General features: G+C 41.2%; 1 protein-coding gene across 1 annotated transcript in view; it reads left to right on the top strand.

Annotated features, from left to right (window-relative positions):
* LOC132815201 (transient receptor potential channel pyrexia-like) overlaps positions 1 to 27,707 on the top strand; it is an 89,101-nt gene that overhangs the window by 17,444 nt on the left and 43,950 nt on the right. Inside the window, exons 5-10 of the mRNA XM_060824016.1 lie at positions 159 to 245; positions 3,660 to 3,810; positions 12,078 to 12,239; positions 13,697 to 13,806; positions 14,562 to 14,652; positions 16,808 to 16,836. Of these exons, the coding sequence (XP_060679999.1) occupies positions 159 to 245; positions 3,660 to 3,810; positions 12,078 to 12,239; positions 13,697 to 13,806; positions 14,562 to 14,652; positions 16,808 to 16,836 (630 nt within the window). The remainder of the gene's footprint in view (positions 1 to 158; positions 246 to 3,659; positions 3,811 to 12,077; positions 12,240 to 13,696; positions 13,807 to 14,561; positions 14,653 to 16,807; positions 16,837 to 27,707) is intronic.

The following is a 27,707-nucleotide window of genomic DNA, read 5'->3' as shown; positions in this document are numbered from 1 at the left end:
GCATTTAGAAGAATATATCAAATATTATTGTTGTCAAACAAATTGGCTTGGAAGGACTTCATTTGCTACCTTGGAAACCATGTGAATCTGTTCCCTTTGTTTAATATTGGTAATATTAATTTGAAGAAAGAAAAAAATTTGTACTCTTTAATTTTTAGATTAATTTGGAACGTTTGAACACCATGCTGGAACGTGGAGCCGATATCAATGCGACTGACAGATATGGACAGGGCGTTTTGCACGGGGTAACGTGAATCTGATGGAATGATTCATTTCAGGGAAAACATTATAGCCATTAGTCATTTTTGTTGAAAATGTGTTGCTGGTTAAAGCACAGCACGTTTGGCAGCATCCAAGGAACAGGAAATTCAACGTTTTGGGCCAGAGCCCTTCATCAGGAATGAGGAGAGGGTGCCAGGCAGGCTAAGATAAAAGGTAGGGAGGAGGGACTTGGGGGAGGGGCGATGGAGATGTGATAGGTGGAAGGAGGTCAAGGTGAGGGTGATAGGCCGGAGTGGGGTGGGGGCGGAGAGGTCAGGAAGAGGATTGCAGGTTAGGAGGGCGGTGCTGAGTTCAAGGGAATCGACTGAGACAAGGTGGGGGGAGGGGAAATGAGGAAACTGGAGAAATCTGAGTTCATCCCTTGTGGCTGGAGGGTTCCCAGGCGGAAGATGAGATGCTCTTCCTCCAACCGTCGTGTTGTTATGTTCTGGCGATTGAGGAGTCCAAGGACCTGCATGTCTTCGGTGAAGTGGGAGGGAGAGTTAAAGTGTTGAGCCACGGGGTGGTTGGGTTGGTTGGTTCGGGCATCCCAGAGGTGTTCCCTGAAGCGTTCTGCAAGTAGGCGGCCTGTCTCCCCAATATAGAGGAGGTCACATCAGGTGCAGTGGATGCAATAGATGATGTGTGTGGAGGTGCAGGTGAATTTGTGGCGGATATGGAAGGATCCCTTGGGGCCTTGGAGAGAAGTAAGGGAGGAGGTGTGGGCGCAAGTTTTGCATTTCCTGCGGTTGCAGGGGAAGGTGCCGGGAGTAGAGGTTGGGTTGGTGGGGGGTGTGGACCTGACGAGGGAGTCACGAACGGAGTGGTCTTTGCGGAACGCTGATAGGGGAGGGGAGGGAAATATATCCCTGGTGGTGGGGTCCGTTTGGAGTTGGCGGAGATGACGGCAGATGATACGCTGTATATGGAGGTTGGTGGGGTGGTAGGTGAGAACCAGTGGGGTTCTGTCTTGGTGGCGGTTGGAGGGGCAGGGCTCAAGGGCGGAGGAGCGGGAAGTGGAGGAGATGCGGTGGAGGGCATCGTCGATCACGTCTGGGGGGAATCTGCGGTCCTTGAAGAAGGAGGCCTCTGCAAAGACCACTCCCTTCGTGACTCCCTCGTCAGGTCCACACCCCCCACCAACCCAACCTCCACTCCCGGCACCTTCCCCTGCAACCGCAGGAAATGCAAAACTTGCGCCCACACCTCCTCCCTTACTTCTCTCCAAGGCCCCAAGGGATCCTTCCATATCCGCCACAAATTCACCTGCACCTCCACACACATCATCTATTGCATCCGCTGCACCCGATGTGGCCTCCTCTATATTGGGGAGACAGGCCGCCTACTTGCAGAACGCTTCAGGGAACACCTCTGGGACGCCCGAACCAACCAACCCAACCACCCCATGGCTCAACACTTTAACTCTCCCTCCCACTCCACCGAAGACATGCAGGTCCTTGGACTCCTCAATCGCCAGAACATAACAACACAATGGTTGGAGGAAGAGCACCTCATCTTCCACCTGGGAACCCTCCAGCCACAAGGGATGAACTCAGATTTCTCCAGTTTCCTCATTTCCCCTCCCCCACCTTGTCTCAGTCGATTCCCTTGAACTCAGCACCGCCCTCCTAACCTGCAATCCTCTTCCTGACCTCTCCGCCCCCACCCCACTCCAGCCTATCACCCTCACCTTGACCTCCTTCCACCTATCACATCTCCATCGCCCCTCCCCCAAGTCCCTCCTCCCTACCTTTTATCTTAGCCTGCCTGGCACCCTCTCCTCATTCCTGATGAAGGGCTCTGGCCCAAAACGTTGAATTTCCTGTTCCTTGGATGCTGCCTAACCTGCTGTGCTTTAACCAGCAACACATTTTCAGCTCTGATCTCCAGCATCTGCAGACCTCACTTTTTACTCGAAGATTATTCATTTTTGTGTTCAGTCATTATGATTAATGCATTTTTAAAAAATTGTAGCACCAAGTCCTGCATTATGATTTTAATAGAATTGAATTCTGCTCAGGAGAAATGACGTCAGTATTTCCTCATTGATATCTAATATCAATTAAAAATATTCCTCATATATATAGTGCCTTTAATGCAGTAAAGAGTTCCAAAGCTGATAAATAGAAATCTGAATCCTCTATATCATCACTGAATGTATTTAGCAACAAGAGTGGACAGTGGCCTTCTACAAGTATTTTGGAAAACGTATTCTTGCCTAATACATATATCTATTATGCATATATAATAATATTTTCCCCTTCTTTATCATTAATGTAAGCACATTATATAAACTTCTAAAGTCATAAAATGAAGTTTAAGTGAAACATTTTAAAATGTGTAACTTCGTATACTAGATCTGCCTTCACTTTACTTTAAAATGTAATCTTGAAAACATGGTACTGAATTTCATAGGGTGGGGAGACTTATTCACCATCCACCCAATACTCATTGTAAGAATCGACCAGCAGCTTATAGACCTAAAGAAGCCCATCCCACAGCAATAACAAATTGTCAGTGAGTTAAACAGGTAGAGACTTGCTCAATGGGAGGAAATCCCATCCTCGGAATTTGACTGTGTGCCCATTTTAGCAGCCCCAGCAGCTCCAGATAGAATAGTGTGTGTTGCTGGCACTGCAAGCAAACCCAGGAAGGTCAGGAGATGAATGTTAGAGACTGGTGAATATGTTTTTTTTGGACATGATGGGATCATGCAGCCTGGGGCGGTGGGATGGGAGTGTTTGGGAGATGAGCATGGTGGGTGTCAGGTTCTGGAGGCCAGATGGAAAAGAGCAAATGGAGAATAACATTTTGGGATGGGTTACTGCCTCTGCAAAAATGGCATGCCCAAAATGCTGTGTCCCTACCACCGTCCATCTTTCCCTCCTTCGCAAAAATATTCGTCAAAAACAGGTTCACTCGTCTGCATGGTGACACTAACCATTTTATAGATTGGGCAATGTGAAACGTGCATTAATTGCTAATTATTTATTTCAAAACGGCAAGCAAACTGCCTATTTTGGCACCCATGCATGCACCAAATTACGGAAACTGGCTTGAGGGTGAGCAGGAGACTGATGGGTTTATCACCCTTCGTATTTTTCAAGACCACTGCTAAAAAACACGTCAGATAGGGGGCTTTAAAATCCTGTGGCCAACATTCACTATCATTGACATGCAGCTGTGTGTTGAATAAAATAAATCATGGTTTCAACTCATGTTATTTCAAACAAACCTGCCCTTCAAGAACTGTCAAGCTAAATCTGTCACAGACAAAGACCCAATGATATATCAACATTATAAACTGATTTTAGGTTGTCATTTGAGTCTCCGCGTTCAGAGTTACTAAAGTGGCCTTTGCTCAAAAGTCTGACTGCATTTCATATCTGTCTCAATAGGCAGCCAGAACATGGCATCCTGATGTTGCCAAGTTTCTGATCGAGAGAAACGCTGACGTGAACAAGGCTGATAACTATGGTGTAACCCCACTGCACGTGGCTGCGGCAGTAAATTATCCTGAAATGGTTGACTATCTTCTGGAATGTGATGGTAAGATAAATTACAGGAATAATTTGCAGGAGTAGGTGAGCTGTGAAGGCAGTGCTGCATGAGAATATTAAAGAAAGAAGGGCTGGATTAATGTAACATTTGATGACCATTAGGCATCCAAAAGTGCATTACAGTCAATGAGGTAATCACTGTTGGAATGTACAAAAATATGGCAGCGGTCCTGATCCAGTCTGATGTTAACACCTGACAAGTCAGATTCAAGGGTGAAACCTGGCTTGACAAAATCTAGTTTTGCTTTTTTCTAAACAGTGAAGATCAGTCACATCCCAAAGGTCTGCCATTTCACTCTTCACACAAATAACAAAATGTTTAAAAAATAAAAATAACTATATTATCCTTAACAAAATTACTGGAAATATTTCATTACAAGCACCAGAAAAGGGTTCAAAGTCAAAATATTCCTTTTATCCCTGCAATATCCCTACAAAGTCCAAACTCCACCCCCCAAAAATTACTATTTTCACACCAAGGTGTCCTGCACAGACTAGTACAGCCATCTAATAAATTTCTGTCCATTTACTAAGTCCTTTATTTATTTCATATGATATCCCTCCCTGAGATATGGAAAACAAACTTCAAATTAAAATCAGTATTGATTTACCTTTAGGGCAAACATGAGCTCCCGAAACTATGTTTTCTGGCAGGATTTCATACCAGGGAGTTAAATGCTCCTGGTATTACTCTCTGACGCGCACAGTCTGCCTGATTCACTCACTCCTGAATTTTTCTGTGCCCGTGCATGTCACTGGATCCCTGTTGCTAGGCAACAGCACCATTTAATTTGTACTTACTTTAAATGCGCGAAAATACTAACCTCATCTCCTCACTTCTTAGGTTGCAAATCTCATTAAATATGTCTCCAAACAAACAGACCTCCGCATTTTTTGTCACCAAGCTTACAAATATAACCCCAAAAATATAACCCTGGATTTCTATTCTGACAGTTCTTTCGTTGGGCACAACCGTCAGACTCCCATTTCACAGAACTCACCTGCTGGGTGCTGCCAAACAATAAGCGAATAAGGGTGATGTTAGGATGCTGGGATGATAGGGTGCCGGGTAAATAAAGTGTCAGGTGTTTAGAGTACCAGGGTGCAAGGTAAGAGGAGGGTCAGCTGGGTAGGCATAGGATGCCAAGGGTAAGGTCCCAGATGGTTGTGGGGGTACAACGTCAGGCAAATAAAGTGCAAGGAGGTCAGGATGCAAGGTAAATATGATGTCAGCTGGGAATGGTGAAGGGTGCCAGGTGAGAGAATGCTAGATGTCTTGGGAATAGAGTGCAAAGTAAATAAGGTGCTAGTTAGGTAGAATGCCACAAAAGCAGACTGCCAATTTGGTAAGGTGCAGCTGGAGAGGGGATTAGTTTGCCAGGGTAGAATACCAGACAAGTAGGGTGTAAGGTGCAAAGTAAGTTGAATGTCAGATATGTAGGTTGCCAAGGGGGAAGGGGCAAGGTAATAAATGGGTAGAATGCCAGAGTTCAAGTTATCAAGGGGACCAAGTAAGTGACAGTGTTTACAGATCAGGGTGAATATGAGAAATTAGTTACAGTGGGGTGATGGGCGGTAGTTGAGGGGAAGATGGCACAAGATCTGGGAGTTTCAGGTGCTCATCAGGGGCTGAGACAGTGGCAGGGGAAGTTTGACGTAGATTGAAGCAGGCTTCTGGGTGCCAGGGAAAGTGCCAGTTCTGTGGGCGGGGTGGTTGTTGGATCAGGATTTTGGAGGTTTTAATGATCTGGTTGAGGGTAAGTAGTTACTAAGGAGTTAGACCACATTTTTAAAAGACTCACCTTTCCTGAGTAGCTACTTACTTAGTTTCATTGAAATCCTCCACATTTTCTGATTTAAATGCAAACTTTCAGAGGGTCCAAACACAGACATGTTGCCCAGTAGAACCTTCAATTTCCTTGGAAATACCTTCAGAGCCTGCACAATGAAGATTCCGTAGGGTTTCCATGTGCAACTCACATTTACATTTGTATATCTCCCATCTGGCCATCAGAAAATCCATCCATTGTCATAAACACCAATGAGAGGATAATCTGTTTTGGTGGGGTTGATTGAGGGATAGATATCAGCCAAGGTACCCATTGTAAGTGTTATTGGTTCTGAGATATAAGTCAGATACTTAACGTATTTGTATTTTCAAGTGTTAGTTTGCCACAATGAGGGTCTTCAGTTGCCCTTGATCTAAAAAGATATATGAATTATGTTGAAGCAAGATTTTATGTGTACATAACAAAAAGTAGTAAAGACAATATGAACGTTTTAATCCTTCAAGACCAATGATTACTTGAATGTTGTCACCACAGGTGATGCCTTTTTTTCTGTCTCTGACATGATGTTATGTTGACTCAGAAAATTACAGAACAGAAACATGGTGGCACAGTGGTTAGCACTACTGCCTCACAGCACCAGAGACATGGGTTCAATTCCTGCCTCAGGCAACTATCTGTGTGGAGTTTGCACATTGCCTATGTGGATTTCCTCCAGGTGCTCTGGTTTCCTCCCACAGTCCAAAAATGTACAGGTTAGGTGAATTGGCCATGCTAAATTGCCCATAGTGTTAGGTGAAGGGGTAAATATGGGGGAATGGGTCCGGGTGGGTTGCTCTTCAGAGGGTCGTTGTGGACTTGTTGGGCCAAAGGGCCTGTTTCCACACTGGAAGTAATCTTTAAAAAAATGGTAAAATTGTGCCAGCAAAGACCCCAAGTTTACAATTTTTATCCCTAATTCTAAGAGTTGCTTATCCCTTATCAGAAGAATTTGCATTGGCTTAAAGTGATCTAGTGTCACCCTGCCTCTAACTAGAATCATGCAGGCTAAACAAGTACCTGTCTCCATTTTCTTAGGCTCAGAAGTTACATTCCATTGTGTACATATATCACACATCCACTTTAGATACAAATGCCCACATGCAACTATGTTTAAATGAAAAATATTATCAATAATCCACCTAAACATTCCCAAAGTACCGAGACAGTTAAAAACAAATGTCCCTAGCAGAATATTAGGATGTCCTTTCGAAATACAAATATTCTATTACACAAGTATAGCTGATACAAGACAGTAAAAACTATTTAAAATACTTGGTATTGCTTAAGATAGTCCAAACTGCAACATTCAAACATTTTGCTCTTTTCTTTAAAGCTGGCAAACAAGTCTGTACTTGCACATTCTGTAATTAAAATTGACAGCTTGAATGCAGAAATTTCAGCACCTTCAGGTTTTCAAGGTCAGTTTTAATGCAAAAGTGTTCGTCGTCTCACTCGCAAAACTCAAACTAAACTGTTTCAAAAGATTATCAAGGAAAATCCTAAAATTTCACTTCAAACCAAAAACATAATTGTGTTATCAAGGTCTTGCACAGGGATAGCCTCATTATTCTTTTCCAAAATAGTTCTATGAGATCTGTTGTACTCACCTGAAACGACAGACAAGCCCATAACTTAACATCTCGCTTGAAAGTCAACACCTGCAACAGTGCAGCATTCCCTCAGTGTTCCTGTGGGCCTGCAGTCACATGTAGGCCAACACCCCCAACAGTGCAGCACTCCCTCAGTGTTACTGTGGGCCTGCAGTCACATGTAGGCCAACACCCCCAACAGTGCAGCACTCCCTCAGTGTTACTGTGGGCCTGCAGTCACATGTAGGCCAACACCCCCAACAGTGCAGCACTCCCTCAGTGTTACTGTGGGCCTGCAGTCACATGTAGGCCAACACCCTCAACAATGCAGCACTCCTTCAGTGTTATTGTGGGCCTGGAGTCACATGTAGGCCAACACCCCCAACAATGCAGCACTCCCTCAGTGTTACTGTGGGCCTGGAGTAACATGTAGGCCAACAACTCCAACAATGCAGCACTCCCTCAGTGTTACTGTGGGCCTGAAGTCACATGTAGGTCAACACCCCCAACAATGCAGCACTCCATCAGTGTTGCACTGCAATATGAGCCAAGAGTTTTGATTTGAAACCATTGTCTGAGGCTATGAAACCACAACCTTCTGACTCAAAAGCAAGAATGCTACTAACTGAATGTTAGCTGACACTGCAGAAAGGAGCAAATCTTGCATATTTGTTGTCAATTTACTTTAATCAATCAGGCATGCCATCATAAATATATAAATGTGTTGAACCATGTTGATCCAGCAGTTTCAATAGTTGTTGCATTACAGTATTACAACTTGCTTTAAACAGGTAAAGAAGGATGAATTGGATCATTTTTTAACCTCCTCAGTTGGTGCAATAAAGATTTATGTTCTCATAAGGTTTTACTGAATGAAAGAAAAAACAATTTTACTATTTTCAAGCCTTCATAAAAATAATGACACAACATCAAAAATACAGAAACATATATACAACGTTAAAAAGGAATAGTGTCTAGTATAAAAGGGAAATAAAAGGGTTAAACTGTTTAAAGTTCTTAGAGTATCTTTGAGGCATAAATATTTTAAGATGGTATCATGGTTGTTTCATTGAAGTATTGCATCCTCAGCAGTAGCAAATCACAGAATCTTTTGACTTCTCAATGTTCAGATGTTTCTCTCCAAATTATATTGTCACTGGATGTTCTGCTCTTTGGCAGAGAGAAAGAGAACAAGTATTCTCCTGTTCTGCAGTCACAAATCTATCCTCCTGCTCTTCCAAAAGCAATCCTCCAAAAAACAAAGTGTTTAATTCAATGCCTGAGCTCATTATTTCCAAACTTGATAAAATATGGTGATATCTTTCATCTCTGAAACCTGAAACCTATTGTACAGTTGTAAATCAAAAATATATGAGGGATTATTCATGCCAGATTAATTCAACTAGATTCGGTTTTAAAATAAAAAAGTTCAATTCAATCTTGACAATTTTGTTGAGTCCACTTATTTCCTGAAGCTTGGCTAACCTGTGTGATCAGCTGACTTATAGAATTTGAACATTGCTAGTCCATATACTTTGCAGAATCTGAAAATTGGCTGCTAAGCTGCCATTGTCAATGCTACCAATGCCATCCAGCAATGATCACAATATCATCTTAGAGTGTTAAAAATCACACAACACCAGGTTATAGTCCAACAGGCTTAACTGGAAGCACACTAGCTTTCGGAGCGACGCTCCTTCATCCGGTGATTGTGATCAGCTAGTGTGCTTCCAATTAAACCTGTTGGACTATAACCTAGTGTTGTGTGATTTTTAACTTTGCACACCCCAGTCCAACACCGGCATCTCCAAATCATGCTTATCTTAGAGTCATAGAGTCGTAGAGATGTATAGCACTAAAACAGACCCTTTGGTCTAAATAATCCATTTTTGACAAACAATTAGAGTCATAGAGATGTGCAGCATGGAAACAGACCCTTTGGTCCAACCCGTCCATGCCAACCAGATATCCCAACCCAATCTAGTCCCATCAAATCCCTCCAAACCCTTCCTATTCATATACTCATCCAAATGCTTCTTAAATGTTGCAATTGTACCAGCCTCCAACACATCCTCTGGCAGCTCATTCCATTTACGTACTACCGTCTGCATGAAACATTTGTTCCTTAGGTCTCTTTTACATCTTTCCCCTCTTACCCTAAACCTATGCCCTCTAGTTCTGGACTCCCCAACCCTGGGAAAAGACTTTGTCTATTTATTCTATCCATGCCCCTCATAATTTTGTAAACCTCTATAAGGTCACCCCTCAGCCTCCGATGCTCCAGGGAAAACAGCCCCAGCCTATTCAGCCTCTGCTTCTAGCTCAGATCCTCCAGTGCTGGAGACTGATTTTCTTTTAACTTTTATCTTTTTGGATTACTGTCTTATTTCTACTCAGTGTGTATGTGTGTTGAATTACTATCGAGAGAGTGAGGACTGCAGATGTTGGAGATCAGAGTCGAGAGTGTGGTGCTGGAAAAACACAGCAGGTCAGGAAATATCTGAGGAGCAGGGGAATTGACATTTCAGGCATAAATCCTTCCTCATGCATTTATTAATAAGCTCACTTTTTTTAATTCATGAAAGCTGGTTAAATTGGTTCCTTTAAAACGTAAGTTCATTGGCATCTGTCAGAAAGGTATCCACAACGGAAGAGATCCTCTTAAAATTAAACTTGTAGTGATAACACAGAGAGTGAGTGAATAACCAAAGGTAGCAAGTTCACCCTTCCTCATCCAGGACTTTATTGATTTGTGGTATGTGGTGTAGAATTGCAACAAATTCAGGAACCTCACCCAATGTCTGGTTGTAATACTTGATATGATACACTTTGTTGCAGAGATAATGAGGAGGTTTTGATTGTAAGCATTTACTCCTCCAAGATTCTAAATTGTTCATCCCAGACATACATATGACATCACGATAGTGGATGATGCTTATGGCACTCCTCAGGATTAACCTTTTCAGACTATTGTAAATACAGGAAATAGTTCATCCAGCCACTTAAAATGTGGATTAGACAGATGTCTAGGATTAAGATGCTAAGTGGGTTGGACTTTGTCTTCCAAATAGCACAAGATATGCTCAAAGTAAGTCAGAAGCCCTTTGAACATTCTGTCCAATTTTTATTTTCATCAACTGGCAAATACTTATACCGCATACTGTCTTCTCTGGGGAATGCTTTGGATCCAAAGAGACCAATACAAGATTACACCATAGAAAATCTAAGGTGAAAACAGTATTCATTGAGTTATCTCCTAGTGGATAATTAACTTCATCAGAAATTTAAGTCAACAGCCTTTTTTTTCATTTTCATTGCTGTTTTTAGGCCTTCACCTTAACGTCTGGGCCCTAGCCCTTATTGGATGCAAGATCTGATTAACTTTTAGTGGCAATTTGTGATCTCCTCTTTGCCTGTTTGCCTCTTATCTTCTTGTCTAGTGGCGATGATGAATTACGAACTTAGCTGCGAAAATCCTTGCTAAGTAGGACAGATAGAAATATAACAAATAGGTACAAATTGACCACAATTAATTGACTATAATTAGTTGAGTGATATTGAATTTTAAATGTACAGTATAAACCACAAACCTTTTAAAAATGGCATATTATTTATATGGTTAATTGAGACGATATAGCTTAATTGAGTGTGGTTTTTGCTGTGAAAGCACAAATTTCAATTTGCTTTCCTGAAAGCTTTCGACATTGTATGAAGGTAGTAGGGTATGAACTCTGCCACAAATTGCATCACAGATTTTTGGTTGCCACATTATAGGATGTTACCTGGATTGAAATGTATTAGCTATAAGGAGAGGTTGGACAAACTTGTATTGTTTTTGCTAAAGCATCAGAGGCTGAGCCAGTACTGATAAATCTGTAAAATTATGAGAGGTTTGGATCAGATGGATAGTCAGTCTTTTTTTTTCCAGGAGCATGGGTTTCAGGTGAGGGGGGAGCATTTAAAGAAGATGTGCAAGGCAAGTTTTTTTACAAAGAAGGTAGTAGATGCCTGGAATGGACTGCTGTGGGATGTGGTGAAATTTCTTACAATAGCAATATTTAAGATGCGTTTAGACAGACACATAAAAAGGGCAAGAAATAGAGGATACAGACCACATGCAGGCAGATGGAATTAGTTTAGAATGGCATCATGGTTGGAACAGTCATGGTGAGCTGCAAATGTGTTGCTGGTCAAAGCACAGCAGGTTAGGCAGCATCTCAGGAATAGAGAATTCGACGTTTCGAGCATAAGCCGTTCATCAGGAAGATGAAGGGCTTATGCTCGAAACGTCGAATTCTCTATTCCTGAGATGCTGCCTAACCTGCTGTGCTTTGACCAGCAACACATTTGCAGCTGTGATCTCCAGCATCTGCAGACCTCATTTTTTACTCACAGTCATGGTGAGCCAAAGGGCCTATTCCTATGTTCTATAAGCATCTCCACAAGCAGGCAAAATCAATCAATCGTCCATTATACATTTTGTTCAATATTCAGGTCCACTGATAAGTTCTTATGCTTCGGATGTGGAATGCAACTTTTTCATGGTTTTGAAAACATGAAGTTCAGGGGCACTAAGGGTGGAGTTAAGAACTGATGAAATCCATAAAACAGGGTGATCTTGACTCGTTGCCAGTTAGCAGAAAAAGAATCAAATATCTTTCAGCTGGCGCATCAATATGCAGGATTCTCTACCATGTATAATCTAGGTTCAGTGCCAAAATGTCATGATATGCAGAGTGGGAACAAACATAGGCACAGTACAGTAACTTGAATGTCACAAAATTATCGATAAATTCTGTGTATCTATTGTAATTGTGTATAGCATCTTCCTTTTTTAGCGGACATTGAAGCAAAAACATCTGGAATGATGCAGACACCAGTTCACTATGCAGCTAAGTATGATGCTGCTAATGCCCTGCACTGTCTGTTGAAACATGATGCGAACATGAAAGCGCGAGACTACAAACAGCGAACCCCTTTGCAGCTAGCAACAGAGCTTGGTAAGATTCATAATTTATTTTTATTAAGTTGATACTTTGGGTGTGAGCAGGCAGCACTGGATGGCCTGTGAGTTCTGTTGGCCATAAGTGCATAACAGATAAAATATTTATTTTCTCATCAATTTTGTTAGATCTGTGACTATGTATCTTCACTTTTACCTGAGGATCCAGGTCTTCCCATTTTACAGGGGGTCTTATTTGACCTGAAGATTTGTTGGTTCACACTTCACAGGAGTTCTGATTTCACCAAGAAAAGTTTCAATCATACCAACACTCTGTTTTATGCCATCTAATCAATCTTCTATCTATATCAATATGTTACCACTGACATTATGAGATTTATTTTCCATAACAACATTTGATATGGAACCTTATCAAAAAACTTCCAGATATCCAAATACAGTCCATCTATTATCTCCCCTTCCTCCACAGCATGTTACTTCCTCAAAAAAGTCCAGTGAATTAGTTGAACATGATTTCCCTTTCACAAAACCATGTTTACTCCACCTGACTATCTTTAAAATTTCCAATTGCCCTGCTATAACATCTTTAATAATAACTTTGAACATCTTCCCTATGACAGATGTTAAGCTAACTGGCCTGTTGTCTCTTGCTTACTTTATCCCTGCCTTTCTGAATAAAGGAGTTACATTCGCTATTTTAAATTCTGATGGGCCTTCCTTAAATCCAAGGAATTCTGTAAATTAAAACCAATATATTAATTAGTCCATCAGGTCATGTCAACATAAATGAGAATTTATTTTTTAAAATTATTCTCTTTTTGGGAATTGGCAACTCTGGCAAGGCCAGCAATTGTTGCCCATCATAATAGCCTTGGAACTGAGTGGTTTGTTAGGGTATTTTAGAGGGCAGTTAAAAATCTTTCACATTACTGTGGATTTGGAGTCATGTGTAGGCCTGACAGGTAAGGATGGTAGATGCATTTTCATATGAGTCAATTGTTGCTTCATTGTTACTGTGATCGAGATCAGTTTTCAGTTCCAGATTTTATTAATTGAAGTTAAATTCTACCTATTGGAATAGTGAGGTTTAAATCCATGTCCCTCTATTAGCCTGGGCCTCTGAATTACTGGTCTATTCATATTAACACAATGATAATATCTCCACTGTGGACTACTTATTATAACACAATTATTTATGGAAACAGCATTTCAGAAAAATAAATTGAAATGAGTTACTGAAAAATATGCAAACTCAGGTATCGTAAGATATAAATGGAAATTGCAAGAAATGACCATTATATGTGACCAGAGAAATAGAGTCAACGATAGTCAGAGACTTATCATCACAATCTGATTTCTGGCATCCACGTTACTTTCTACAGGTATTCTGAAGTCTGGGATGGATTAAATTAGAAGTAAACTGCAGCATTCTCTATCTGTACCGAACAATTCTGCAATCACTAAATTATTCTCTTTTATGATGTTCCCTCTCAGATCGATCTGAGTCAGCTCGATTGCTATTGCAGTGCCACGCAGATGCAGGAGTTCATGATAATACAGGACAATTATGTCTTACATTGATGGCAGCAAATATGCCTCAACTTGTGAGTAGATTGAAATATTCATTTTGATGTCCAGTTATATATCAAAACGTAAGGTTCTGGTCAAATCCAGCTGAACAATTTTCTACAACTGCATGTCTGCCATGCACCTTTCACAGTGAACTCAGCTGTCTGTTAGTTATATTCCTTTCACACCACTGCCTTATGTGGTTCTTTAAAAATCCACACTATTCTTTGGTAGAATTCTCTCACAAAATATTTGTTCTATCATTACCCGCTTTTCTCCAAATATCTCCTAAAGATCCTTCACTTGGGGTGCACTTTTATACTCCTCCATTAAATTACCCACCGCTTCTTTCACAATTGCCATCATTCCTTTTGATTACATGAGGAGTATTAAATTAATGGAAGTTGCTGTTGATGCATGATTCCACTTTTTGATGTGGCACTGAGTTAAGCAGGCAGCAGGATTGGTCCTGAGTTGAGTTTGGGGAGCACGTGAAGCACATCAGTTTAACCAAGGTAGAGAAAGGGGGAAGGCAGCCAAGATTGACACTTCTTCTTGTCTAGTGACTCAATACAAGTGAAATTGTCAATTAAAGGCAGCTATCTGTGTGCAGAGAAGGAACATTACTTTGGTTAATATAACCAAAGGATTGCTGGCCACATGGAATTTTACTTGCAAATGTGTCACTACCCTCTTGTAGGGAAATGAAAAGGAAAAAGGGTTGGAAGGATTTTTAGATAACCTCAGAATGTATGATGAATAAAGTATCTCCTTTGCCTGTACCCCATAGGCATATACGGCTTTGGATCAATTCATCTTTAAGGACAGAGCTAACCGAAAACAGTACTTCATGCTGAATCTTCTAATACCCCAACCTTCTGGTAAGGTGACACACCAATTAAATGGATGTGTTGTTTTAAAGTTTGATTCACATAAACAGGCTGAGTCTCAGCTGAATACAGAAGACCCATGTGCAACTATTTTGGATCTACGATTTACACAATTATCAGGGGATATCAATTTGTTGAACAATTTTAGATTAATAACGTAGTGATATAACATGGCTCTAGTCACATGGAGCCCATGCCCCACCTGCGTACTTATCTCATAAATTCTTTTTGAAGTGAGTGAGACCAATGTAGACTGATTAAACCACTTGGTTAAAACACACAAGGAGCAGATCATTCATGATTTGCTAGAGTGAACGGCACAGTCTATGTCCTATTCTCCTGCTCAGAAGCACCTTTATTGCTTTCCTTCAAACCCTCATTAATGGATCAATAACTTTTTCTAAGAAAATATACATGATATTGCACTTGAATCTCCAGAGTGACTTCAGTCGAGATTGTATAGTTTTGAAAAACTTGTGCTAACTGAGATTGATGCATCAGTCAATGTTTGCTTGAGCTACAAACAAGGTGACTTCCAGTGAAACATTCAATTGCTCTAATTTTCTTTCTAATTTTACTGATGATCCTTTGTGCTACTACTTGTGATGTGTGAATTTTCTTTTTGATCTATGCTCTCTTCACCAATGATGACATGGTTTGTTGTTTCATGGTTTGATTTGCTTCAAAATCAGTTTGGATACGGCACAGATTATTGTTGTGCTGCTGCTTTAATAAGTGGTCTGTAAATGCAACCTGGTCAAGAGAGACTTGTCTGACTCTATACTTGACCAACTTACTTCAAAGTGGGATCTTTCAATTGTGTTCCCTTCCAAGGCTAGTGGGTCTTGCATAGAATCAAGATCTTAAAGTTTTTATTTATTTTATCACATTTTTATTTAAGTATCAATATTTGTGGCCTACCCAACTCACAAAATGTAGGGGGATACATTTGATTGTGTTCCATTGTGTCTATCCTAGAATGACCCCTGTTTTTCAGAAGCCCAGCTACCAATTAAGGCAATTCTGTTTGCCTTCTGTGATCAGAGCTGAAAATGTGTTGCTGGAAAAGCGCAGCAGGTCAGGCAGCATCCAAGGAACAGGAAATTCGACGTTTCGGGCATAAGCCCTTCACCAACATAATGTTTGTATGGTGTTTTCATATCTTTTAATTTAGTTATTTGAGGCTTTTTTGTGAAAATAGCTGTCTTGTTTGTGAAAAATCGTCAATTTTGTTGGGCTTGCCAATTAAAAGGGGATGCTTTGTGCACTCATTTATGTGAAACATTTTCCAAATTCATGGTCCTATTGGTTTATCTGAAAAGGACCTGTTCACTTCCCTTTCTTTCTGTGCACCTAACCACAATTCCACGTCTATGAGGTGAGGTGTACAACCTTCTCTTATGCTTCAGAAAACAGATGCCTCTGTGTCACTTCTAATTCACTTCCCATTACAATACTGGAAATGATTCTGGAGCTTTGGCAGCAAAAATAATTCGAGCTAGCAGGAAACAGAAATGTGGGGTACATAAATGATAACATAACTGACATTTGTTATTGGCTGTGGCCATAATGAAGATGACGTTGGTAATGTTTCTATTACAACTTAATATGAATCAGCAACACATATTATATTAGCTCTGAAATTCAACTATTCCAGCAGATTCTTATTAGAATTTCAATATGTCACTGTCCAGCTAAACTAACTTTGTAATGGCATGAAATTTAAAAAAAAAACTGCCAATGCTGGAATCCAAAGTAGCCAGGCAGGAGGCTGGAAGAACATAGGACTGAAGAAGGGTTACATCTGAAACATTGAATTCTCCACCTCCTGATGCTGCCTGGCTTGCTGTGTTCTTCCAGTCTCCTGCCTGTCTACCATCAAATAAACATAGCAGTGTTGAGCCTGGATTATCTTTGAAGTCATTTGCAATGTCCTGGCAGGGAAACACGGAGTTGAGGAATATAACAAAGTGACAATATTGGAATTCACATTTGTTTTAAGTTACCTGAAACGCTTGTTTAGCAAGGCTGTATATAATAGAGATGAGGAATGATGGACCTACATTACAGTAACTTGTACAGATCAAGAAAATTACATTTGATATTTATTAAAGCTCTGATTTTTCCAAAATCTGCTTTGAAACAGAAACAGCTAATAGCCGTGCCAAGTCGTTGGTAAGTACTACTTCCGTTTTGATAAATAGAATGTTCTGTTAAGGTTCCAGGAAAAGTCTCTGTTTCACTGAAATGAATTGAATAGAGATCAATTGTTACATGAGGCTTTTCAAGTCCAGTGATAATCATCAGTTGTAACCAGGAACTAAAGATAGCCAGGATTTTAACTGGATGTATTCCTATGTTCCTTTTAATCCAACAATAGTTGCCCAACCCTAACTGGCCTTGAGCTGGGATCATTGGCAAACACCATGTTTAAATGGAAGTGTCTCTATTGAATAGGATTCAGAGGTTAAGTATAATCTGGATCATTAAAACGTAAAGTGGTCAATGGATGGTAAACAGAAAAATGTGCTCAATAATGCTGCTATCAATGCCACCATCAAATTTCAGTTTTACTATATTAACTACAGGTCATTCTGCAATAACACATGTTTCATTAATATGAATTTGCTATAACACGGTTAACCAGCTGGGGACATTGTTTCTAATGTACGAACTTTTAAAATGTATGTTGGTTGGAACGTGATTCCAGAGTAAACACTTTAAGCATTGTTTCTAAATCATGATTTTTCTATAACGTGGGCTTGCACAAGACCGGAACCATTGCATTATCGAGGATCTGATTTCATTTTCAATTTTATAATTTAATTACCTAATGGAATTAAGTTATCTTAAGAGACTTGTTTTATCAAACTCTTGAAGTACAAATGACACCAAGCTGATGACATCTTACCTTTAGACCATCCTACTTGAGACAAGTTATGGTTAGAAAATATTATTGAGGGTTTTCTCAACCAGTTGACTAACTTGTGTAAACAAACTGTTCAGTGAAATTTTTGGAACTGCAATAAAAGGAATTTCCTATGAAAGCAAAATACCATGGATACTGGAAATCTGAAAAAAAACCCACAAAAATGCTGGAGAAACTCAGCAGGTCTGGCAGCATCTGTGGAGAGAGAAACAGAGCCAATATTTCAAGTCTGGTATGACTTTTCCGCAAAAGACGTTCTGAAGAAGAGGCATACTGAACTCAGAACATTAATTCTGGTTTTCTCTCCACAGATACTGCCAGACCTGCTGAGTTTCTCCAGCATTTCCTGTGTCTGAAAAATAATTTTCCGCCTACAACAGATACCCTTTCAGCATTCAAGATTGGAACTGACTTTTCAAATGTGTTAATGTGTTCTGGTACTCACTACCACAGGTTTTTGAGGCAGGTAGCCGAAATTATTTCAAAAGAAAACTGCTGTGGAATCAGATAAGGTCCTGAACAGCATGGGCTATGGCAAGAAATATGACAGAATAATACTGGTGAAGACTATCACAATATCAGTAATAATGTATCATTTCATTTAGTCCATCGAGCCTCCCCTGCCTTTCAATATGATCATTTCTGATCAAGCACCATGTTATACACCCATTCCATAATTCTGAATGCCGTAGGTAATCAAAAATCTATTGCTCTCTACCTTAAACATACTCAAAGACTCAGCTTCCACAGTCCTCTGTGGTAAAGAATTCAAAAGGTTGACCAACTTTTGAATAAAAAATAAATTCTCCTCATCTTGGATCTATGTGACGTCCCATTATTTTAAAATAGTGACCCCAATTCTAACTGTCCAGTCAGGGGAAACATCTTACCTTCATTTACCCTGTATAACCCTTTAAATATTTTCTAAGTTTTAATAAGATGACTTCTCATTATTCAACACTTCAGCATATACAGGCCCAATTTGCCCCAATCTCTCCTATTTAAACATTCCTGCCAACCCAGGAACAAGTCTTTGTTGCACTCATTCAATGGCAATCATGTATTTCCTGAGATAAGGAGACTAAAGCTTCACACAGTCCTCCAGGTGTGGTCCAACCAAGTTCCTATACAATTGAAACCAGATGTCACAACTCTTGCAATAAAGGCTAACTTTCCATTAGCCTTCCTAATAGCCTGCTGCACCTGCATTTTAGCCTTCCAACCACTTCCAATTTATGAAATACCCTACACATCTGTTTATCCAAACAAAGTGGGTAAACTCACATTCTTCCTCATCATATTCCATCTGCTATCCTCTTGCTCTCTCCAAAGCCTCTTCAAATCCTCCTGAAACCACTTTGCACTTTCTTCACAACATATATTCCTGTTTAACAGTGCATCATGCACAAATTTGGAAATAATATATTTGATCCCCACTTCCAAATCATTGAATCATTGATATGTATTGTGAACAGCAGGGCTCAGGTATTGATCCTTATAGTAACCCTCATTTGTCACAGCCTGCCAATTCAAGAATTACTCATATTTTCCTATTCACTGTTGTCTGTTTGTTAGCCAATCATTAATTCATGACAATATGTTATTTCTGATCCCATGTGCTTTAACTTTCCTAACCAGCCTCCTGTGGGGGCTTTATCAAAAACTCTCTGAAAATGTAAGTATACTACATACGTTGGCTCTCCTTTATCAAGTTTCACAGAGTCACAGAAGTTTTATGGTGTAGAAGAAAGCATTTCGACCACTCATGCCTGCACTAACTCTTCAAATAAGCATCAATACTTTGTGCTAATTTCCTGTTTTATCCTTGTACCCTTGTATATATTTTTAAAAATCTAAGTAACCAATGCCCTTTCGAATGTCTCCACCACACTTCCAGGTCGAGTATTCAAGATCCTAACGGAGATAAAATGTTTTTATCATATCATTTGTTTACTTTTGCAAATCACTTTAAACCTATGCTGTCTCATTCTTGTTCCCTTCTCAAATAGGAACAGTTTCTTCTTATCTACTACTATATCCAGCCCACTCATGATTTTGAAAACCTCTACCAGAACTCCTCCAAGTCTTCTTCTCTCCAACAAAAACAGTCACAACTTCTTCAATCAATTCTCATAACTGAAGTTTCTCTTCCCTGGAATCATTCTTGTAAATTTCTTTTGCACTCTCTCCAATGATTTCACATCGTTCCTATCATGTGGCACCAATAAATGTATACAATACTTCAACTGAGATCTGAAATGTGTCTTACATAAGTTCAATGTCACCTCCTTACTCTTGTACTCTATCTCCCTGTTAATAAAGCCAAGGGTACTGTATATTTTACTTAATTCCCTTCAATAACCTGTGCACGTATACAGCTAGGTTTCTTTGCTCCTGCAACCCCCTTAAAATTATACCTGCTATTTAGATTACATTTCAACGTCCTTCCAACTAAAATGCATCACCTCACCTTTCTCTGCATTGAAATTAATGTGCCATTTATACACTCACTCCACTAACTTGTCAATGTTCTTGAGGAGTTATACTTTATCCTCTTCACAATTTTAACTCTTCCAAGTTTTGTATCATCTACAAGTTTTGAAATTGTGCCCCTGTACACCAAGCTCTAGGACATCAATATACACCAGAAAAAGTACCTGTCCCAGTACCAACTCTGGAGGGGTGAGATAGATCACTATTACAAACCTTTACAGAACAGTGTGCTGTCACCCATGGCACCAAAGTATCCTCAAAAGTTTTTTTCTAACATTACTCCCCCCACCCCCACCATCATTGCTGTTACATCTTTGTGTTGTCATACTTTCTGCAGATAGGACTGAGAGAGCCTGTTGGGCATTGGAGATTCCGTTGGGTGCTCCCAAGGGATGCTTGTTTGTGTTTGGCCCAGATATACCAAAGACACGTGGACATTCCTCAGCCTGAACTTTCAAGTTCTGAGGAAGCAGGCACAGTGGAGGTAGAGGGCCTCGACACCTCTGGAGTGTCCTGTTAGGTTATGTCTGAGGGGTCTTGTGTGTGCTTTTACCTCCGGCTGATTGCTTCCTGGCAGCGGCCTATCTCTTTGAGAGGAAAGGGCACTGGAGTGAGTGCCAGGTTCTCCATGTTGCTACGCCTTCAATCATAACTGGGGCGATGGAGTGCAGGTATCCATCAGGAAACAAATTTGCTGGACATGGCTGTCCATGGAATCATAGAATTCCCGACAGTGTGGAATCAGGCCCTTCAGCTCAACAAGTCCACACCGACCCTCTGAACAGTAACCCACCCAAACCCATTCCCTTACCCTATATTTATCATGACCAGTACACCTACTTACACATCCCTGAGCACTATGGGCAATTTAGCATGACCAATTTGCCTAAACTGCACATCTTTGGATTGGGAGGAAAGTGGAACACCCAGAGGAAACCCACACAGACAGTTGCCCGAGAATGTGCAACCTCCACACAGACAGTTGCCCGAGGTGGGAATTGAATCTGGGTCCCTGGCGCTGTGAGGCAGCAGTGCTAACCACTGAGCCACTGTGCTGCCTCTGCCAACTTGTCAATGGAGGGAGCCAGACAGCCATATGATTGAGACCCCCAGAGTGTAGGTGCATTCCTGTGCCTCAAGGCAATGAGCCATTGCCTCCTAGATAACTGTCTGTCACTTTTGTTCCTCATTGTGCATGTGCTAGATGTTTATTAGCTGAACACTTTTTTAAAAATCGATATGTTCCATAATCATTTTCTGAATAGGAACTCTATGCTTCAAGTAGACTATGATCAACTTTGAAACAGGTGTTTCAGAAACCAAGTGAAGGAAGCTGAGATGTTATCTTTCAGCTGGTCATGTTGTTGTATGATTACTTCCTCCATGCTGAGAAGTGTAGTCACAACCATGTGGGGTTTTTATAAATGTTGGTAAAATGTTTATTTCTCTCTGTACATTGTTCGTGTTCAAACATAGACATAGTTCTGCATTGAATTAAGACTTTACACTTTTCATGTCCCAGCTTTCAGGTAATACATTTCTCTTCGGATATTTCTTTATTGTAAAAAAGTAATACCATTCTCACATATTTTTAAAAGCAGTGGTGCCGTGCTCACTAGTAATCCAGAACTTCAGGATTTTATGTGTTCATGTGTTTAAAAGCCTTATTAGCAGATGGTGACGTTTTTAAGGTAGTTTTAGAAAAAGGACATGAGGGGCAACTTTTTGACAGAGATTCATGTATGGAATGAACTGCCAGAGGAAGTGATGGATGCGGTACAGTAACAATGTTTAAAAGACATTTGGATAAGGACATAAATAGGAAAGGTTTGGAGAGTCATGTGCCGAATACAGGCAAGTGGGTCTAGTTTGGTTTGGGAACATGGTTAGCATGGACTAGTTTAACCAAAGGGTCTGTTTGCATGCTGTATGACTCTATGATTCTATGTGGACAAAATCCCTGATTGCCAACACCACAGGGTCCTTTCCTTTTTGGGGCTGAGCAGGAACTTGGACTTCAGCAGCCCCTCAATGGTCTGGGCATTTCCTCTTTTGACCAGCTGCAGCATTGCCACAGTGAGGAGCTCATCAGCTTGAGCTCCCAAACTCTTAAATGTGACATTCCTGCAAGACATTCTCATCTTGTCTGGCAAGCGTAAGGAGACAGCCTTGGCAATGTTTCCGTTGAGGACACTGAACTGTCTTCCTCAGAAGTCATGGTGAGGGCAGAACAGTGGATGTGATCTATATGGACTTCAGTAAGGCGTTTGACAAGGTTTCCCGTGGGAAATGACTAAGTAAGGTTAGACCTCATGGAATACAGGGAGCACTCGCCATTTGGATACCGAACTGGCTCAAAGATAGAAGACTGAGGGTGGTGGTGGAGATTGTTTTCAGACTGGAGGCCTGTGACCAGTGGAGTGCCACAAGGATCGGTGCTGAGTCCACTACTTTTCATCATTTATATAAATGATTTTGATGTAAGCATAAGAGGTATTGTTAGTAAGTTTGCAGATGACATCAAAATTGGAGGTGTAATGGACAGCGAAGGTTACCTCACATTACAACATGATCTTGATCAGATGGGCCAATGGACTGAGAAATGGCAGATGAAGTTTAATTTAGATAATTTAGTCCTGCAAGATACAAGAGAGAGATGGCCAATGGTCAGAAGTGGAATGCAATGAATGACACTAACACGGGGTTCATGCAAGGTGTTGCATTTTGGAAAGCAAATCTTAGCAGGACTTATACACGTAATGGTAAGGTCCAAGGGGGTGTTGCTGAACAAAAAGACCTTGGAGTGCAGGTTCATAGCTCCTTGAATAGGAGTCACAAGTAGATAGGATAGTGAAGGCGACATTTGGTATGCTTTCCTTTATTGGTCAGAGTATTGAATACAGGAGTTGGGAGATCATGTTGCGGCTGTACAGGACATCGGTTAGGCCACAATTGGAATATTGCATGCAGTTCTGGTCTCCTTCCTATCAGAAAGATGCTTGAAACTTGAAAGGGTCCAGAAAATATTTTCAATGATGTTACCAGGGTTGGAGGATTTGAGATATAGGGAGAGGTTGAGTAGACTGGGGCTGTTTTCTCTGGAGCATCGGAGGCTGAGGGGTGACCGTAGAGAGGTTTACAAAATCGTGAGGGACATGGATAGGATAAATAGACAAAGTCTCTTCCCTGGAATAGGGGAGTGCAGAACTAGAGGCATAGCTTTAGGGTGAGAGGGAAAAGATATAAAAGAGATCTAAGGAGCAACTTTTCCATGCGGAGGGTGGTACGTATATGGAATGAGCTGCCAGAGGAAATGATGGAGGCTAGTACAATTGCAGCATTTAAAATGCATCTGGATGGGTATATGAATAGGAAGGGTTTGGAGAGATATGGGCTGGGTGCTGGCAGGTGGGACTAGATTGGGTTGGGATATCTGGTCAGCGTGGACAAGTTGGACCGAAGGGTTGTACATCTCTATGACTCTAAGTCGGAGGTACTAACCCTAATCATAACCCTTCTGGCGGAGCAGCCCATTTCTTCACAGGGGCTGTGGACATCCCAATGGTGCCTGCAAGATACAAGGGAGAGATGGCCAATGGTCAGAAGTGGAATGCAATGAATGACACTGACAGCGGGGTTCATGCAAGGTTTGCAGTGGAATGAAATGAAACGTATTTGGTTTGCAGGACAGAAGTCTTAACATGTTCCTAGGAGCAAGTCCAGTCCTCTCAGATGAGGAGCAGTCCCAGGAATTTCTCCTTGTGCCTCTTACTTATTTTTAATAAAGAGACAATGAGAACTGCATCCAGTATTCTGGATCCCGGACTCTCTGAAATGAATTAATTGAAACAGACCTGCTCTACTCTAGTCTCCACTGCACATTCTGGGTTCTAGACTGTGGGGATGCTTGCATGGAATTTAAGTAGAGACAGCTGACTATGTAAATGACCAGCCCATGTCCATCAACCACGGATGTATGAACGCCTTTTGCCTAATTTGCCTTCTTGATGATCATAAATGATCCATTTGGGGACAGAATTTAGGTTTTTGGGGATTTCTGTTGACTTCACCATGATGTAGTGGCTTTTTGTAGCAAGGTAATTCCAGGTCTTTGGGCAGAACTCTCCCAACACCTGAACACTGTGGGCAATGGACTGTCAGTTGGAAAAATACAGCAAGATCCGAAAAATAAGATTTGCGATGTACAGAAAACAAATCTGGTTTTCCACCCAAGGTATGAACGGCAAGATGAGAATCTTGCTAGTGAGCAACAAGATGTTTATTTGCACAAATTTACATCTCATTAACACCCAAATTCATCTAATTTATCTGCAGTATGCTATTCTCCATATGATGACAACAATTCATCATGTGAACATCTGAGCAGTTACCTAGTGACTCCAGATCAAGCATGCCCCTTTGAGCCTTCATCTTGGTCAGCATTCACCAACATCTCAGGTTTTGCTCCACCCATGATTGCCTGTATTCTTTGCCCGCAGAGTTTGGCATTGAAATGTACCAGCTCCACCACATCATCATGACACATTTCTGACTAACTTAGAATACCACTTTGATATTGCGCTTTGGAGGGAAATGATAATATAATGCTGCTGATATGCCACTTTTTACACAGGAAAAAGCATCCAACTCATGGATTGGAACAGTGTGCACCTCAGAGCTTCTCGCTTGGTCTCCTAGTGTTCACATGAGATATATCTACAGATATGCTCACAACATCGCAGCTATGCTTTGCCTTGTCTTTTTCCATTTGCCATTTCTGCAAAGCTTAAAGCCTTTCAATACTTTTGGCTTGCTTCGTGTTTCAGTGCCCATATACATTCAGACAGCTTGTGATTACTCAGCAGCTCTTCATGTTGCTGAACATGTTGTGCTACATCAATGTCACACATACCAGCATGTACCAGCAGCCAATGCAGCAATAGCACTGAACTTGGTTCAACCAAAAGGCCACCTTTAAAAGTTTGCTCCGACTTATATTAGTTCACAATCAACTGATCAGGCTTGTGAAGTATTCACAGAATCCTGCCAGAAGCAATGGAGATTGAGGTGATGATGCTTCTGATTACACTTGACCCGAATCTTCCTTCTGTCTGCTATCAGAAATAACCCCCACTGTCAAATCCGACTTTCTGCTCTACAAGGCAGATCTGTCCTTTCAGATTGCTTTGAATCCTGAAGTTGACTAGGAGGCACTGCTAGTTCTGAAGCAGAGGTTTGCTGGGATGTTGTCAGAACTTCTGACCTTTGCTGTACTCAGTGCCTTCAGCACTCGAATTGTCTGAAGACTGGCACCGGGGACCTCAAAGGATTTGGAGATGCATCATCCATTCTGCATTCCTAGCTAAGGATATTTGTAAATCCTCCACACTTGTCTTTTACACAGATAGCTTCCTCATCATTCTGGGTGGGAATATTTGTAGAGTCTCTTTTGGTTGATTCAAAACTTTGAAACATTATAAGCTGTGAGGAGGACAGTGTAGAACCTCATAAAACACTGACAAGTAATGGAATAGGAGGATAGGTGGCAGATGATGTTCAATGCAGAAAAGTGTGAGGTGAGGCATTTTGGAGGAAGGAAAATAGACAGACAATACAACTTCAGGGGTACAATTATAAAAGGCTGCAGGAGCAGAGGTGGGTGCACAGTATATGGGCACAGATCAGGGAATCTGGCAGGAGAGGAGGAGAGAGCCATTAATAAACCATAGGCTTCATGAACCAAAGTATAGTATATAAGAGCAAGGAAGTGCTGCTGAACCTGTGCAAGACACTTAGCCTTCAGCTAGAGTATTATGTTCTGTTCTGGGTATCAGATTGTAGGAAGGATGAGAATGCATTGGAGAGAGTACAGAGGAGCTTTAGAAGAATAGTTCCAGGTATGAGAAACTTCAGTTATGGAAATAGTTTGAAAGGATTGGGACTGTTCTCCTTGGAGAGAAGAAGGCTAACAGGACATAAGATAAACATTTTCAAACTTATGTGGGGCTGAACAGAGTAATGAGGGAGCAATGTCATGCTCATAAAACAAGAAAGAACAGGAGGATGCAGAATTTGAATTGATTGCAAATGTGGCAAATAAAGAATGAGAAAAGTGTGTTCACACAATGAGTGGTTTAGGTCTGGAATCCATTTCCATATTCATTCTTGTAGCTGTAGCTAAAATGAAATTAATTCACATAGTTGATAATAAAAAACAAATGCACATTGAAAAATGTGATATTATATTTACCTGAGCCAACTATGTGCCCTTAGAGGATTTTCTTTTAGCTTTCTGTTTCACTGTGTTTAGGTATGGACGTGCCAGTGTTGGACTGGGATGGACAAAGTTAAAAATCACACAACACCAGGTTATAGTCCAACAGGTTTATTTGGAAGCACGAGAGTTTTGGAGGATTGCTCCTTCACCTGATGAAGGAGCAGCGCACTGAAAGCTAATGCTCCCAAATAAACCTGTTGGATTGTGACCCAGTGTTGTGTTTATTTTAACTATGTTTAGGTGCAGTTGGGGTGAAGTGAGCCTTCCCCCATAGTGCAGCCTGTTGGCCTTGGAGCTTTGGATGGGTGATCTCAGGCATCATTGTGACTAGAGGGCCCAGATATGCCTCTAGATACTACCTAGAGACAGGTCCCCCCATCTCAATTTCAACTTCCACAGGACTAGGAATTATAGGAAATATTAAGGTGGAAGGCCTGGCCACCACTGGAAGGCTCTGAGAGGAGAAATCTGAGGGAACTCGGAGAGTCTTTTGCGGTCCTTCCTCGGCTGGGTGCTTCTTGACACCACTCTGTCTCCTTGTTGGGAAGGGCATCTAAAGTGAGTTCCAGCTCCCTCATCCCTCTGACACCTTGCTGTTGATGCTGATCATCAATGGCTGGAGCGATGGAGTGCAACTCTCTGCACATATCCTGCAGACAAGGAGTGTGCTGAACTTGGATCTCCTGCGTGGCAGCTGCCAACCCATCCATAGAGAAGCCAGAAGCTCACATGCAGCAGGCAGTAAGGTGCAGATGTTGTTGGTGCACCTCTCCAACCTGCAAGGCAATTTCTCAGGCATGGAGAAAGTGAGGACTGCAAATGCTGAAGATCAGAGTCAAAAAGTGTGGCACTGGAAAAGCACAGCAGGTCAGGCAGCATCTGAGAAGCAGGAGAGTCGATGTTTCGGGCATATGCCTATTGGCCATCTCTAGGCCAATTTTTTTCCACACTGCAAACATGAAGGGAAGTTCATGGCTTTTAGTAATTAACCTCGTGCAAGTTGAGGTATGAATCTGGTACCAACGGTAGAAATTCCAGAAGATCCTGGCGGTGATGACTTCTTCTGCCACTGGCTTGAACAAGGGGGTGCCACTGAGGCATGAAATAGTCATAATGAGGTGAGCAGCATAAAATTGTGTGAGAAAACTCACTAGAGCTCATAGAGAGAGCCCTCCATGGAGCTCCTCGAAATTGACACCTTTGATTTTTAGCAAAATTCTGACCATTGTCTTTCTTGTGTTTGTATATCATAAGTTGAACTAAGTGACGTGAAATATAAATTGCTATAAAAATATGTTGTGAATACTTCTATTAACAATTGAAATCTTTGAAAGTATTGTTTCCAGT

Source organism: Hemiscyllium ocellatum, chromosome 4, assembly GCF_020745735.1.
Source record: "Hemiscyllium ocellatum isolate sHemOce1 chromosome 4, sHemOce1.pat.X.cur, whole genome shotgun sequence".
Classification (NCBI taxonomy): domain Eukaryota; kingdom Metazoa; phylum Chordata; class Chondrichthyes; order Orectolobiformes; family Hemiscylliidae; genus Hemiscyllium; species Hemiscyllium ocellatum.
The sequence above is the reverse complement of the archived record's forward strand: the minus strand, read 5'-3'. Positions and strand labels throughout refer to the sequence as shown.